Below are 15,560 nucleotides of genomic sequence, written 5' to 3'. Positions count from 1 at the left end.
CGATGGCCAATAACCATCCCTAGTCTGCTGCAGGATGGTTGTATGTCTGCTGCTAGGTGACTGTGTATCGATGACAACAATGGTTATTTCATGAACAAAATAAATATAACATAATAAAGAAGAGAAGTCATCTGCTTATATGTAAATTAAATAAATGACATATATCTTTGTGTCAATGTTCTAAATCAAGCCCTTACCAACGCATTTCCCTCAATTATTAATTCCCTGTTATTTGGGTGTGCCATAATGATTGATTTCCTCGGGTGGGGTTATTTCTACCAGTTACTCACACCCAATCCCTTGGGACGTCACTTGCCCTCATACAGAGCAGTGAGACAAGTGTGAGTGATGAGCTGCAACTTGAGGCATGAAACGTTCTGCTTGACACATTCTGCTGTGTTATATGGATACTGAAGTTCTCACCTCAGCAACAAATCCACCACTGGGGTCAGGATAATCATGGAACTTCCGATGATCTATCCAGAATGTGCTGGATCTTTATATAAACATTGTGGGCAACGGCTTTAAAGAGTCCAAAGTTGCAAACTCACCTATTTAAACGGTTTTGAGCTGGTATCCTTCCCATGGCCATCTTAATGTATAGGATCCCATGGACTTTTGAGGGGTGCACATTGGGAGGCAGGCACCAACTGATTGTTAATTACACACAGTCAGAGCAGCCAGCTAGCCTTCTCTACCTGCATCCTAGCCTGCTGCCAGACAAAGATGGCTGTCAGCATGCTGATTGGAGATGGCTGGAGCTAACCCCCAATCAGAGTGTTGAAAGTCATTTACAGGGCATTGTTATGTTAAGGGTCTATAATCCTGTTAAGACAGCCCTGATCCTGTATCCCTAGCCTCATTTGTATGATAAGCAGGGCCGGTGGCAGAAATGTTGGGGCCCGGTATAACAATATCTCCGGGGCGCCCTCAGCCCTGCCCCCCCTTGAGCAACAGACTTTTATTATATTGCATATTGAATTTGTATTATTATTATTACAAAAAAACACCAGATAATTAATATTTACTATACAATGTAATACAAATTCTCTGTACGTCTGCTGAGCAAAGGTGGATTTAGACCTCATGAGGCCCTAGGCAAGATACCATTTTGGGGCCCTCCTCCCTCAAATAATCTATAGCACGTTAGCGATAGAGTACCTTGGCACGTGCACAGACTACCGATAAATGCTCAACTGGGTGAACATCGGCATTGCAGAAAAATCTGAATGAGGCTGTAGGTCTTTTGAAAGTAGGCTTAATACCTGTGTCACATGTATACAGTAACCTGCCTGCCCACATACAGAGGATAAAATCAAATCAAAGGGAATTTGGGAATGCGGGCATGTCCACGTGATGTCATGATGCCATGAGGTAGTCGCACAATGTTCCTCTGGGAAAGTTTTGGATGACCAGGATATCTTTGGGATCTGCTGGGCCCTAGGCAGTCACCTAGGTTGCCTTGTGGAAAATCTGCTTCTGCTGCTGTGGACAGGGGGCCATAATAGCCCCTTCACCTTGATATTACATTTACATTTGAATATTTAATTATCTGTGGCTTTTTTTAGTAGGTAGAAATAATAACTGCTGGTTCATAAATGAGACGAGTCACTTTTATCAATGCATCCCCTATACCACCCTGCATCCCCTATATATATATATATATATATATATAGTGAGGATGCTCAGCACTCACCCCATCTTGTACAGCATCTCGGGTGCCCTCCACGACGTGATAGATACAGGCAAGGGTATGACAACACTGACGGTCAGTATATAGGGGTTAGACGGGGGGCAGTGGGATAAGGTAAAGTTGGCTGATTGGTGAGGGAAGGGGTTCAAGGTAGCAGGGATGGCTGGAGCCTACTGGGATAGAAAAGGGAGGTACTGACGTTGGGATGGCTTGCCTGGCCCATGCATATTACAGCTCTGCATGCACACTCAGCTGCCCCTTACTGGCCCACAGGGGCAGATTTAGCAATCTTGGTGAAGTGATAAACTGTCTGGTTTGTATCACCGGCCAATCAGCTCCTACCTGTCATTTTTCAAACCAAGCCTGTAACGTCACAGTTAGGAGCTGATTGGCCGGTGAAAAAAAACCAGACATTTTATCACTTCACCGAGCTTAATAAATCTGACCCTCAGTGCCAGATGCAGCTGCTGAGATCTGGGGTGACTATGCAGTCATGCCTTTCCATGGTGGTGTGTAGCATTGTGTGATTATGACAGCCCCAGCTCAAGAGGACGTGTGGGTGTAGATGCACCCCCCTAGTGACGTCGCTGTCCCTCACTACAGCCAGTGTTTCCTGGGCACTTCCTGAACTGTTGTCAAGCAAAACTGTGGCAAGGCATGATGGGACTTGTAGTTTCACAACAGTTGGAGGGCCATAGTTTGGACATGCTTGTATTATACCAATATGGATCATAGGTAGTGCACAGAAATGCCACACATCCTGCTCTGTCACCCTATCAGTATGCAATTTGATTTTACACCCGTCTAATCGAGTTTAGTATCATATATCTGTTTGCTTAGTATTCGCCCAAACTTTATCCCATTAAATAAATTTGTCCTGTTAAGGAATGAATGATAATGTTATCTAGGAAATGCGTCACTTTGATATGGACCCTTTCCAGTGATTACTGAGTCTGGTCTCTGCCTATTTAACAAAGGCTCATTGTCCCACATATATATAGGAGACAGACTAGAAGAACGCTCCTGCTCCTAGTCCTCTCCATCCCGCAGAATGAAGACTTTCGTAAGTATCTGACAGTTGCAGATATACCTCTCACTACTATGCTATAAGCTAGGTTACAAATTAGGCTTCCAGGAACAGTTCTGAAAACCAATGCTTTGTTCATGTTTCCTATGGATACTAAACTATAACAAGAGCTTATTACTACAACGGCCTTCACACAGTTGCCAACAGCCCATCATTTTCAAAGAAATGCCCTCATTTTAAAGGGTCATTACTGGCAATTTGTGTCCCTGAAAATGACTGTTTTTTAGCACTGACAATGTGCAATATAAGTCCTATTACTCCTGCTCCTGCTTACTATACCCATTGAGGCCCTTCCAACACAATACTTTGCCACAATTCATAATCAGTGGTGTCTTCAGGGAAGGGGCTGCAGCACAGTTTAAAATTTAAACAGGGGAGTCAGGTTGGAATGGCAGATGGTGGCAGTTGGTGTGGCTCCCCTTTTTTATTACTGAACTGTGCTACAGACACCCCTCTGGAACCTCCCCTGATTATAATGCTGGGGTGGGGTTACAGTTCCTTCACCCAGATTTTGCACTCACCTGAAAATTCTGGGGAATGAACCTGTATGCACTACACACAACAGGGAGTCTGACACATATTGCACTGTATATAGTCACAGTAGACAGATAGAAGCTACAGTAGTTGTTGTGTGCTGTGGCACACCCACTGTCCCTCTTGTTTTATTACCAGTTTACAGAAAACGGTACTTATGTAGTATCTGGGCTGCCGATTTTAAGTTAAGGCATACAATCAGATGCGATGCGATGCGATATCGCATCGCATCGCATCGCATCGCATCCGATATCGGATGCGATGACCCGATTTTTCCATAGGAATCAATGTTAAAATGATTCCTATGGAAAAATGGGTCCTTTTCATACCCCTACTATCCAAGTGGGCATGGAGTTGGATATAAACCTGTGGCGAGCGTAGCGAGCCACCGAGCCCGAAGCGTGGCGAGCGAAGCGAGCCCCGCGAGGGGACGGTATTCGTCCCCTCGCGGGGCTCGCTTCGCTCGCCACGCTTCGGGCTCGGTGGCTCGCTACGCTCGCCACAGGTTTATATCCAACTCCATGCCCACTTGGATAGTAGGGGTATGAAAAGGACCCATTTTTCCCATTGAATTCCATGTTAAAATGGACTCAGTCCATTTTAACATTGATTCCTATGGAAAAATCGGGTCATCGCATCGCATCGCATCGCATCGAATCGCATGGTCGCATGCGATGCGATGCGATCTCCCGATCCGACCCGATTTAGAAATCGGCAGCCCAGATACTACATAAGTACCCAGAAAACAGTAAATTTTCTTTATGTCTGTTCCCATTACAGATCCTGCTCGCTGCCCTTCTTGGCGTGTCCTTGGCCACAGATGTAAGTTAATTGCCCTTTAAGTAACTGTATAATGGACATACATACAGCCCATCAGCCATGACTGATTAGAAATGACTTGGAATGGATGGCAATGATTTGGTGACCATGATTAAACACAGAAAACAATAACTTAATCAGATCACTGTGATTAGTAATTACATTAATTTCAAATTCCCCCAGTGCTTTCTTTTTTATTAATACCAGGGAGGATCTTTGTACTACAGTATATTTATTATTCTGTTTCTTTCCAGAAAGGTATTAATTTTTAAGGCCTTGATTGTTTGCATTGTCTACTATCAGGGTCCATGGCCTCACCCCGGGCTTCTCTACTGATCTAATGCACTTGTCACTAATACATTGCAGAATATCAGCATCAACAATCAGGGTAATGATGGTGGCAACGTTCATCAGACAGTGAACATTGATAACCATGACAACATCGCCAACGTGAACCAGTACAATGGCTGGCACTCATGGAACTCCATCTGGGACTACAACAGAGTAAGTGCCACCTACACTCCGTCACCTTCAGGGCATCAGAGCCAGAGACACATTCTCTGAAATTAAAATATTAGGATTTATTCTTATTGTATTTTACTTAGTGCTCCATGTGATTCTAGTCCCACTTTCCCACCCAACCACCCTTATGAGTGTCACAGGACAAAGGGACAGGAACATGTTGAAAATTTTTATTATTATTACTGTTATATATAAGGAGCCACAAGGGTTTTCAAGGAGAAAAAAAAGCATACAAAATACCTAAGTACGGGCTATTTACAGTGCACAATTATCATAATAATATAGAGAAGACTATAGGAAAATAATTTTTTACATGCGAGATTACACTATATGGAATTTCAAATTTTAGGAACCCATTTATAAATGAGTTTTAGCTATTTAAAACTCATTGTGTATGATAAATGGCACTCAGCCCCTCATTGTTATGTGTTTGAAAAAGTACAGTTGGGAGCTGATTGGCTGGAACATAATTTATCACACACAACAAATTTTAAAGAGCTAAAACCTTTTTGATAAATGGGCCTCTTAGTAGGGCAGGTGACAGGGGAGGTCAAAGGGAACACCTCTACTGGTCACTGACCTTGTGAGGGGCCCCAAGATTCTAAGGGGCTATGGGGCTGTAAGCATGGCTGCAGCAATGCAGCACCTAGAAATTGTTTATAAAGGCATCGGACAGCCATCCGTCTGACTGGATTCCTCAAAAGTAATTTTTTTGGGCCTCCGGTAACCTCCCTTGGGCCTGGTCGCCTGTCCGGCTACCCCTACTAATGAGTTAAGTGAATCTTACAACGCACTCATCCACACAATACTGTGCCCTCCTGTCTGCCCTACCCTAAGTACATTGCTTAGTAAATATTAATGATCAGTTTTTTTCTCATAACAATAAAAAAACACATTCAATATGCAACATCATACAAATCCACTTCTCCGGGGGTACAGAGTTGGGGGGGGGGGGGGGGGGGTAGGGCCAGAGATACCAGTGTACTGGGCCCCAATATTTCTGTTGCCAGCCCTGCCTCTTAGTCTCTACCAAACTCCTCAATGTCCTTTATTTGCATTTATGTTTCTTACCTCTTGAATCCTTATACTTTAATATCGTTTGCCTCATTTCTGTCTTGCAGGGATTATTCGCTGCCAGGCTGATGTCCAAGAGAGCGTGTGTGGTTAGCAGGATGAACAGAAATGTGGTACCTAGTTTGGCAGAACTAAGCAAAGTCAGCCAGGAGAAACCGGTAATTAAGGGGCGGTGGTGAGGCTGTGGTAATGATTTACATATTAAAAAATCAAAGGAAATGCTGGGTGTAAAATTCACATTTCTCTTGAAAGATGGAACTTGTCTAGAAATGTATATCACAAAGATGATGGAGTTGTAATAGAGTCCCTCAGGATGGCTTTTCTAATTACACAAAAAAAGTCAATTATGGTTTTTAAAGTTTTACTACTGTTATCTGTTACACTGTTAAGTGTTGGAATCTTGCTTTGTGCCTTGAAACTTTTTTTTTAATTCCCACATCAAAAACATAACATTCAATTTTGAGGCGAAATGTGTTCTCTATGGGGGTTATTCTAGTTCACTCTTTCTGACAAAATCCTTCTTAGATGGACAAAACCATGTGCACTGCAGGTGGGGCAGATGTAACTTGTGCAGAGACAATTAGATTTGGGTGGGGTTTTACTTCAAAGTGAGATCTATATTGCAGTGTAAAAATAAAGCAGCCAGTATTTACCCTGCACAGAAACAAAATAACTCACCCAAATCTAATTTTCTCTGCACATTTTACATCTGCCCCCCTGCAGTGCACATGGTTTTGTCCATCTAAGAAGGATTTTGTCAGAAAGAGTGAACTAGAATAACCCCCTATGTTATCTTTCTGCCTCAATATTTACATGTACAGTAACACCGCCCAATGTTACAACTCTGGGCGGAGGCTCACTGATCTGGAAACTTTATTTCTCCAAATGTACAAATTCACATAACAAAAAAATAAATATCTTATATAAGAAGACGGCACACACCACAATAATCTGTATATGGTGCCCAAGTCATGTTTATTGTCTGCAATTGCTGTTCTCAAATGCCAGAGACCATGGCCGCAAAGTACTTTTACGTATTGATAATAAAATGTTGATAAATGTTGATAATACAATGTACACAAAAAATATTTTTAATGTAAATATACTGCACGTATTGTATATACAGTGCTTTAGAATCTCCAATAATTAAATGGATGCTTTTCTTCTACAGTATTAAACAATTAAACATGCCTACTGGGGGGAACTGACTAAGTTGGGAGTTCTCTTTCACATGGGATGTTGTGATGGGCAACCAATCAGATCCTATTTATTATGTTCTAGAAGGTGCTAAATAAATAAGAAGATTCTGATTGGTGAAATAGAACTCCCATCTTAGTAAATGTACCCACTGTATCTAACATGATATAGTTGCAGTCTTCTATGGAAATTGAAACCAACCACAATATGACGTGATTTGATATGATTTGCATTTGGCAGAACCCCCATGCTCCTCCTCCACGATCTCTGATGTACACAGTCTCCCAGACTAGAGTCAAGAATGTCTCACAGTTTGGAACCCACATTGAAGCTCTCTGTAAGGGAGTCCCAACTTTCTATGCCCAGGAGATGCAAGGTACGATAAGAGTTTGTATTTATAGTACATATATTATAATTGAAAACAAAAATAGAAATAATAATACATTACTTAATTAGAAGCGTTACTACTCACTTCCTGCTAAACTTCATCCTTCTCACCTTAAGGTGGAAGATACTTAATGATCATTATATTTAAAGTGGGATTCCATCTATGGCTGACTTCCATTTTCTTACTTGTACTGTACAAGCCTCCCTTAAACATATAACTACATTACTAGTTTTATTATTTCTATGTTTTCACAAATGCTTGTATATCATTCAGAAAGAACTGTTTCATTGCGTTGCTTCCAGATAAAATGCAAAATGAGTGTTTGTCTGCTCTTTATATGATTTAAAATGCCAGTTAGGGGTGGGTTGATTGGTGCTTTATCTCACCCCCCCCCCCCCCCATCCTTACATAATTTAGGTTAGTGTGAAATCTATATAGTGGAAGGATGACGTCTATGAGTAATATATTTCTATACCAAATTAATGGTCTTGGGCCATAGATTAAAATAAAAATTTGGTGTTGTAATTAATTTCGGAGTTCTGTGGAAAAACACCCAACTGTCATATACAGGTCTGGAAAAAGTGACAGTTGATGAACTCTTCCTGTGTACCTCCACGGTGACTTACATCATGTGACCTGCTGGGTGGTCTAGATAATGTGACAGTTATTTGCAGCCACCCACTAAGCAGGCATCTTCCAAATTTGACTCCTAAGGGAGTAAAATGTTTTACCCAGTAAACCTGAGGTATAATACCCAGGGCTTAAAGTGGTCGTGGAGAGGTGGACCACTCTGTTCCCCAAACACCCTCCCCCCCTCCCATTAGGAAGAGCCTAGACTATTGCATGGGATTTGTGCCCTACATGCCATAAAGGGATAGTGGTCCCACAACACATGGTAGCACAATCATGTACACATTATACTGCTTGTAGTGCCCTTGATTCATATTAAAACACACAGAAATGCCCCTTATACACATAATGTCAACAGTTGTTCATCTAACTTTACATCAAATACGCTGTGCCAGAAGAAGGAACCGCTGGGACAGGCTTTTCTGTTGGAATTACTGTTCAGGACTGTGGTAGAGGTGGAACTCAGTTCCCCCTACCATTAGAGGTGGTGGAACACAGTTCCACCCCGTTCCCCCTCACTTTAACCTCTGCTAATACCCCTTTCACACTGGCAAATATTTCCCGGGTTATTGTACATGAATGTGCAACAACCAGGGAAATTGTTCTGTGTGAAAGGGTCCAGAAAGATTGTCCCGGGTCCAGCGTCCTATTTCAACCCAGGTCTTGACCAGGGTTGGACCCGGGACACTCGCGGTTCCAGGGGCAGTGTGAACGGGTAACCCGGGTCGACACGACCCATTCACTGCACTGTAAAGGTGCCGCTGGGAGATGCTGTCATCTCCCAGCGCCGCCCCGGCCCGCCTCGCAATGACGTCACCCGTACGGGCAGTTAGTGTGAAAGCACTTGCAAGCCGGGTCGTACTCAGGATTTTGGACCCGGCTTGCAAGTGCTTGCTAGTGTGAAAGGGGTATTATTAGCATAACATGAGCTTTCTCTGTAAAGTCAGTGTTAAGTTTTAATAGGTTAGGAATAATACATGTACGTGAGCGCCAGATGATAATGTGAACATTACAGGTGCTCGGAAACCCTCAAATGAAAAATATTGTACAAAAGATGTGTAAATGAAAAATGCAATATACATATTGAAGAACGGTTTCATTCAATAGTGTAATATGTGTGTGTATACTAAACAGAAAGTAATGGGGCGTACACACAGTTCAATTCAAAATTGAATCAAAATCAAATTGAGATCGAACAGTGTTAACTGCCTTCTATCTAGATTGGATCCCGAAGCGTGGCCCCGCGCCACCGGGATCAAAAGCACAAATAGACTTACTTGGCAAGGCTATTTCTGCTTCGATCTGGAAGATCAGAGGCAGTTACATGCTGCTCTATGCAGCACCCACCCCCACCCTCCATCCTGCTCGGTCCCGGCGGCCGTCAATATCGAATCGATATCGACGGCCGCCGGAACCGAACCATGTATACAGTATGTCACTTAAGGGAGAAATTTGCCCATGAATTCTGCTCAAACCCTGAGTTGACCCCATAAAAGTCTTCAATCCTTTCTCACATTTGAAACCACTGTACATTTTTCTGCAATGATACCATACACAGATGGTGGCATTTATCCTACTTGACTCAGTAATTAGGACTAAAATAAATCAATGTCTCACTTTCCCAGTGAATAGGGGTTTGCTAGAGTTGTGCACTACAGTAGAAGTACACTAAGGCCCTTATTCAGATCTGAGCTCAGTACAAATTTGTTCTCAAAATGGGCAAAACCATGTGCACTGCAGGTGGGGCAGATGCATAGTTGCCTACCCTCCTGCATTCTGCAGGAGACTCCCTGAAATAACAGCAATCTCCCTCTCTCCCTCATTAGTCTAGCAATCTCCCTCATTTCACCTAGCCCACATTACACTGTTAGATTTTTTGGGGGGAAAAGGAATGAGATAGATACATTTACATTGAATCATCAGTGCCATTTCCCAGAACTTTACCAAGTATAGTAGCTCTTACTAACTGCTCTGGGGCTCATCTTCATTTGTATATAAGTCATTTTAAATGATTCCTCTCAGATGTAGCAGTGAACACCCACGCTTCTAAGTGCCACATTCACAATCCAGTTTCACAATCTCTCCATACATAGAACTATACGTGCCCTTTGGGTGGAGCATGACACGTCTACTCAATGGGGCACTTTGCAACATTCTACTACCAATTATAATCTCCCTGAAAATAGTTTTCAAAAGCAGGCAAGTATGGGCAGATGTAACATGTGCAGAGAGAGTTTGGGTGGGGTGTGTTGAGAATGAAATGTAAATTGCAGTGTAAAAATAATGCAGCCAGTATTTACCCTGCACAGAAACAAAATAACTCACACAAATCTAACTCTCTCTATACATGTTACATCTTCCCACCTGCAAGGCACATGGTTTTGTCCATTTTGAGAACACATTTGTATTGTATTATCAGATCTGAATAAGGGCCTAAGCTCTGCTTTCTTCTCAAATGCTCTTTTTTATTTATAATATCACTCAGCGGACATGGGCCGGTGGTGTGCCAATCTGTCATGTGATTACAAGCCGGTGTTACATCTCCTCTTGGTCTCTCTTAGGTGCTGGTCTGTTTGTGAACCTGCAAGGCTGTACTGACCTCGGCATTCTGAGATTTCTGGGCATCTCTCTGTGTGGAAGTATTGGATGCTAGACCTCTCACCCTCATTGCTTATAATAATCTAAGTACACGTGCCTGGCTGCTGTGATTGTGCCCCTCATCTCTTCTCACCTTTATTCTGTGTATCCACTGGCTGGACTTTCCATGTGTTTATTTTTAATATATAAAACAAGATGACATGTTTATTAATAAAGAGCTACCATGAACACAGCTGGCTTATTTTCCAGTTCTTTACCCTCTAAACTCTGTTACTTTTATTAGACAATGTTTAGGACACATTATTCTACAATGATGCACAATAGAAAACATAACTCAAAAAAAGAAAAAAAAAATGATGCAAAAGACGTATGATAATACGCTGGGGTAACTGTTGTGTTGGAGGAACACCAAACATTATCTAGATACAAAATATCAACATGTAATGTAGGAATTGTATAAAAACTGGTCAATGGGCAAAATAGGTTCTGTAATAGCAAACAACCAGACTCTTCTTGTCATTTGTATAGTATGTTATAGAACAGTGAGGCTGCCCTCCAACTGTCAGAAACTGTCAGTACTGACAACAATCCCAGAAATACCTCAGCAGCCGTCTTTCCAAAACACTGCAGTATGCTATTCAGTTACTTCAAAATTCTCCCACATACTCTCAGATCCCCACTTGTCCCTCTGGGGAGGTTTATCAAACCTTGCAGAGAGATAAAGCAAAGAGAGATAAAGAACCAATGAGCTTCTAACTACCATGTTACAGGCTGTGTTTGGAAAATGACAGTTAGGGGCTGGTTAGTATTATATCCCTCACCACGCTTTGATAAATCTCCCATGCACACACATGGCATTCAATGCCACTCTGTCTACTCACTTGTCTTAAAATGCCCCCATACCTCTTGAGCTCTCCAAGACCCCCACATACCACTCAGACTTCCCCACATTTTGGGCATATGCCCTCAGGACAGCACACTTGCCCCCACATACTACTCAGAACTCCCCACATGCTGGGCATATGTCACTCACATCTCTCTACATGCCTCCTATATGCCACTCAGACTTGCCCATGTTTCTATGCTGGGAATACCAACGACCACTCCAAATTTATGCCCACAGGTGTTATATAAATTCATTTTACAATGTGTATGAAAAAGATATTTCCTATATAGGTAAACATTACAGGTCATTATGGTTCTTGCCCATTTTCACACCTATTTTGACAAATTCACTTGGCACTCAAAGGGTTAAAGCAGGAAGGAAGAGGTTCAGCAAAGACTGTTTCTATTTCTTCATGTGCAATTTGAGGTTTTACAGTATATAAAACATTGGTTTACTGTAAATGTATGCAGTGTGCTATAAAACCAGGTGCAGTTTGGGACACAGCAAATTGCTATACATCTAATGCAGGTGTGCTGATTTATAGGGGTAAATCTACTAAAGGTTCTAAAAGTTAAAAAAGGAGATGTTTCCCACAGCAACCAATCAGATTCTGTCTATCATTTTCTAGAATGCAATAGTGAAATAATAGAGAGCATCTGATTGGTTGCTATGGACAATATCACTTTTCATTTTTACAACCCTTATGGTGCGTACTCACTGGGCGTTATCGCCCATGAGCGATGTTATGAAAATCGCGAGCCAATAAATCACTCAACGATTTCCACGGTATGAGATCGTGGAAAGTGGCCTGTAATACCAGCCGATGGACAGCGGCCGCAGTTGATGATGCGGGTGGCCGCTCATCACCCTCCCATACACACTAGGTCATTTTATACTCATAGCAAAGGTGTGTACACACGGCAGGATATGCCGTGAGATGCGAGTCCCAATGCGATCAGATCGCATCGGGACTCGCATTGCACGGCATACATGGAGGGGCACAATTTAGACTATATAGTGCAGATCTGCACTATATAGTCTTGCCTGCCCTCTCTATCTGGCTGCCGATTTGCGCTCACATGGGAGCGCGCATCGGCAAAGCATCGGGCTCACAAGCCCTAAAAAAGCATGTGATTTGCATGCGATATGGCTTCCAATGTTCACTATATCGGTAACATCGGAAGCCATATCTCACCGTCTGTACACACCATAACTCAACATCAGTGGTGCAAGTAGAATTTTTTTCTTGGTGGTACTGATAGCCTCCACCAAAAATGGGCGTGGCCATGTGTCATGAGGGGGCATGGTCATACAAAGCTAAAGGAGTGACTAAATGACAATAGTAGCATGGCATCAGGAGACAGGGATTAAGAAAAAGGGAAAGACTGGGGGTGGGTTGGCTCTTGCTTGGGGGAGAGCCGGGCAGCTTGTGCTTACAATTGTGGAACTTGCTCTTCATGCTGTCGGTGCCACTGATGCCTGTCAATGTGACAGGCTAAATCAGCAGTAGCCGGTAGCTGCATACAAGACCAATCATAATGCTGGTTGGGCGGGCTGCGGATGCATTATATTTAGACTTAAAATTAAAATAGAATTGACAGTGGGTCATGTGGTAAGTGGTACTGCGTACCTGCAACATATTTCTTACAGGTACTCCGTACCACGCCGTACCCCCTTACTTGCAACACTGCTCAACATGGAACTAGTCGTCTACTTTAAGCTCAAAATTGCCTAGTATGTATGGGCCTTTAGTAAATGTACCCCAGAGATCTACACAAATGCGTTTGCAGCTGCGAATTTGAATGTATTCAAAAATATGCAAATAAGCAGCCATCTGTGACCAGTTGCAGATGTGGGGCTGCAGTTCAAAATTCAAATAGGGAGCCACACCAACTGCCACCCCAAACATCACCGTCCAGGACTCACTGGCATTTGGTGGGGCTCCCCTATTTCAATTTAGGACTGTGCTGCAGCCCAGCTCCGGAGACGCCACTGGTTGCAATACCTGCGGTTTTTGCTGCCATTCCACAGTGCATAAATCAAGAATAAAACTAATTTAACTTGTGAAATGTACTATCATAAAAACTGTCCGCAAGTTAAATTCATGGTACCACTACGGACATAAATGCTGCGGTCACACTGAGACCGTGTGGCTCCAACACACCCAGTGTGCTCATGTCACATACATCTCTGGTGGTATCACACGTTCCCATTACTGGTTGTAAATAAATGTCTATAGGTTCGGGGGTTAGGGTCAGAAAGAAATACATGACATTTATGCACAGTATAGTACATCATAGAGAATCACCCTTTTGCTCTTCTTAATTTACCACATAAATATACATGTTCCAAAAATTGCCCTGCCAACATCTGCTTGACAGGTTATGCCAAAATGTGTGCATCGAATGCAGCTGGAAAGCCAGAAATTGTTTATCCTAGTCTAATTACTATATACAAATAACATATACAGATACACATTGCTTATCTATTGGAACATGTAACTCAGGGCTGCCTACCCTCCCAGAATGGCCGGGAGGTCCCCCTCCAGGCCTCCTGGAAAGGTGGACAACCCTCCCGGATTCTGGGGGACTCCACTCTGCCCCCCCCCCCCCAATCGTGGTGTCTTCCCCCGACCTCTGCATTTAAATACTGAAATCCGCGGGTCTCAGAGGAGGGGGGCGGGGCTAAAATGTCACAATCGCATCATTTTAGCCCCGTCCCCCACAGAGATCTGCTAATTAGGTTATTTTACATCCTGGGTATGGGGCTTAATGATGTCACACTCAAGCCCCGCCCCCCAAACTGCTGCTAAAAGTCTCCTCTCTAGGCTTCACCCAGAGAGAAGACTAGGAAAGTTGGCAACCCTGATGTAACTGTCTTCTGATTGAGTGAGAAGGATAAAACAGAGGCTCTTAAAATGCCCATTACAAATAACCAGCACTCCAGATGCAACAAATGATGAAAGTGAAATGGCTTTAGGTGTTTTTGACCTGAAGAAGGAGCTAATACCCCGAAAGCTTGTTATGCTTTAAAAATACACCATTTTACTTTCATAATTTGTTGCCTCTGGAGTGCCGGTTATTTGTAATGGATATATGGACTGTTTTATTTGGGTACCGATGCCAGCTGGATATTTGATTTGAGTGAGTGCCGGCAAACTTGTATTACTAGATAGATAGATAGATAGATAGATAGATAGATAGATAGATAGATATGCCAAAATACTTACCTCTGAGGTGAAATACCGCCAGTGACCACTTGATTGTCCAAATTACTTCTCAACAGAAAGTGAAAGCAAAATGTTCTGTTTCAAACTTGCTCCATATGGAGAGAGGAAGCAGTGAAGACAGAGGTTGGACATAGGAGCAGATAGGGACTAAGCCATCATTTTGGCAGGCTTTCAACAAATATAAACATTCATATTTTTATTTGTTCCAAGTTGTCTTAGTTGCTTTCCAAATCAGAGAAGACACAATCACCAACACTGTGAACCTTTATTATTTACAAGACCTCCCAAGTAGTCATCTGCACTTGTAATAGTGTCTCCAGCACTCCAAAGTGTGTGTTCCTATAAGTAAACCACTTTTGTTCTTGCATTGTCTTCTAGATCCAAGCTTCTATGGAACGGGCTGTTCCACCAGCAGCATCATAAACATTCTGGGCATCACTATCTGCGGGGTTCCGGAAGGCTGCTTACAGTAGTCCCCTCAGTCAGAGCTCTCATCTACTGGCTCATCTTCTGTTACTTTTTATTTTCAAGTGACTTGTTCCATTTTCCTTTAATGAATGAACTAAAAATGTAATCAAACACATGGCTTGTATAAAACATATTTCTATAATAAAAGTTTGCTTCATACAAATCATTTCATGGAGTCTCTTTAATCATTATTTCTAAATCGAATAAAGTTCCAGTTTCTGTTTCTTTATACCACCCATGATCCACTCTCACTTTTGAATGTTCCATTTGCACTAAATCAGGCTTGTCCAACCCGCGGCCCGCGGGCCGCATGCGGCCCAGGTCCGCTAGTAATGTGGCCCAATGCAATAAAACCTGCTGGGAATGGGCTTCAATGGGGCATGATGTTTCTTCTGAAGCCCGGTCCCAGCAGTCCTTTGCGGAGGTGCACGGGTG

The 15,560-nt window shown here is 42.7% G+C and overlaps 1 protein-coding gene across 1 annotated transcript; it reads left to right on the top strand.

Annotated features, from left to right (window-relative positions):
- Positions 1–2,744: 2,744 nt before the first annotated feature.
- Positions 2,745–15,130, top strand: LOC146073060 (gastrokine-1-like). The gene is made up of 6 exons (XM_083180238.1): positions 2,745–2,756; positions 4,095–4,136; positions 4,500–4,637; positions 5,777–5,887; positions 7,167–7,302; positions 15,036–15,130. The coding sequence occupies exons 1-6, from the start codon at positions 2,745–2,747 to the stop codon at positions 15,128–15,130; spliced, it is 534 nt and encodes a 177-aa protein (XP_083036364.1).
- Positions 15,131–15,560: the final 430 nt, after the last annotated feature.

This window comes from Crinia signifera, chromosome 4 (genome assembly GCF_055691185.1).
Source record: "Crinia signifera chromosome 4, ASM5569118v1, whole genome shotgun sequence".
NCBI classification, from domain to species: Eukaryota; Metazoa; Chordata; class Amphibia; order Anura; family Myobatrachidae; genus Crinia; species Crinia signifera.
Note: the sequence above shows the minus strand (reverse complement) of the source record. Positions and strands in the feature narration are given on the sequence as shown.

Coding starts and splice junctions, on each gene's coding strand:
- LOC146073060 (XM_083180238.1), top strand. Junction 4,137..4,499: donor GCGTGTCCTTGGCCACAGAT/GTAAGTTAATTG, acceptor AATACATTGCAG/AATATCAGCATCAACAATCA. Junction 7,303..15,035: donor CTATGCCCAGGAGATGCAAG/GTACGATAAGAG, acceptor ATTGTCTTCTAG/ATCCAAGCTTCTATGGAACG.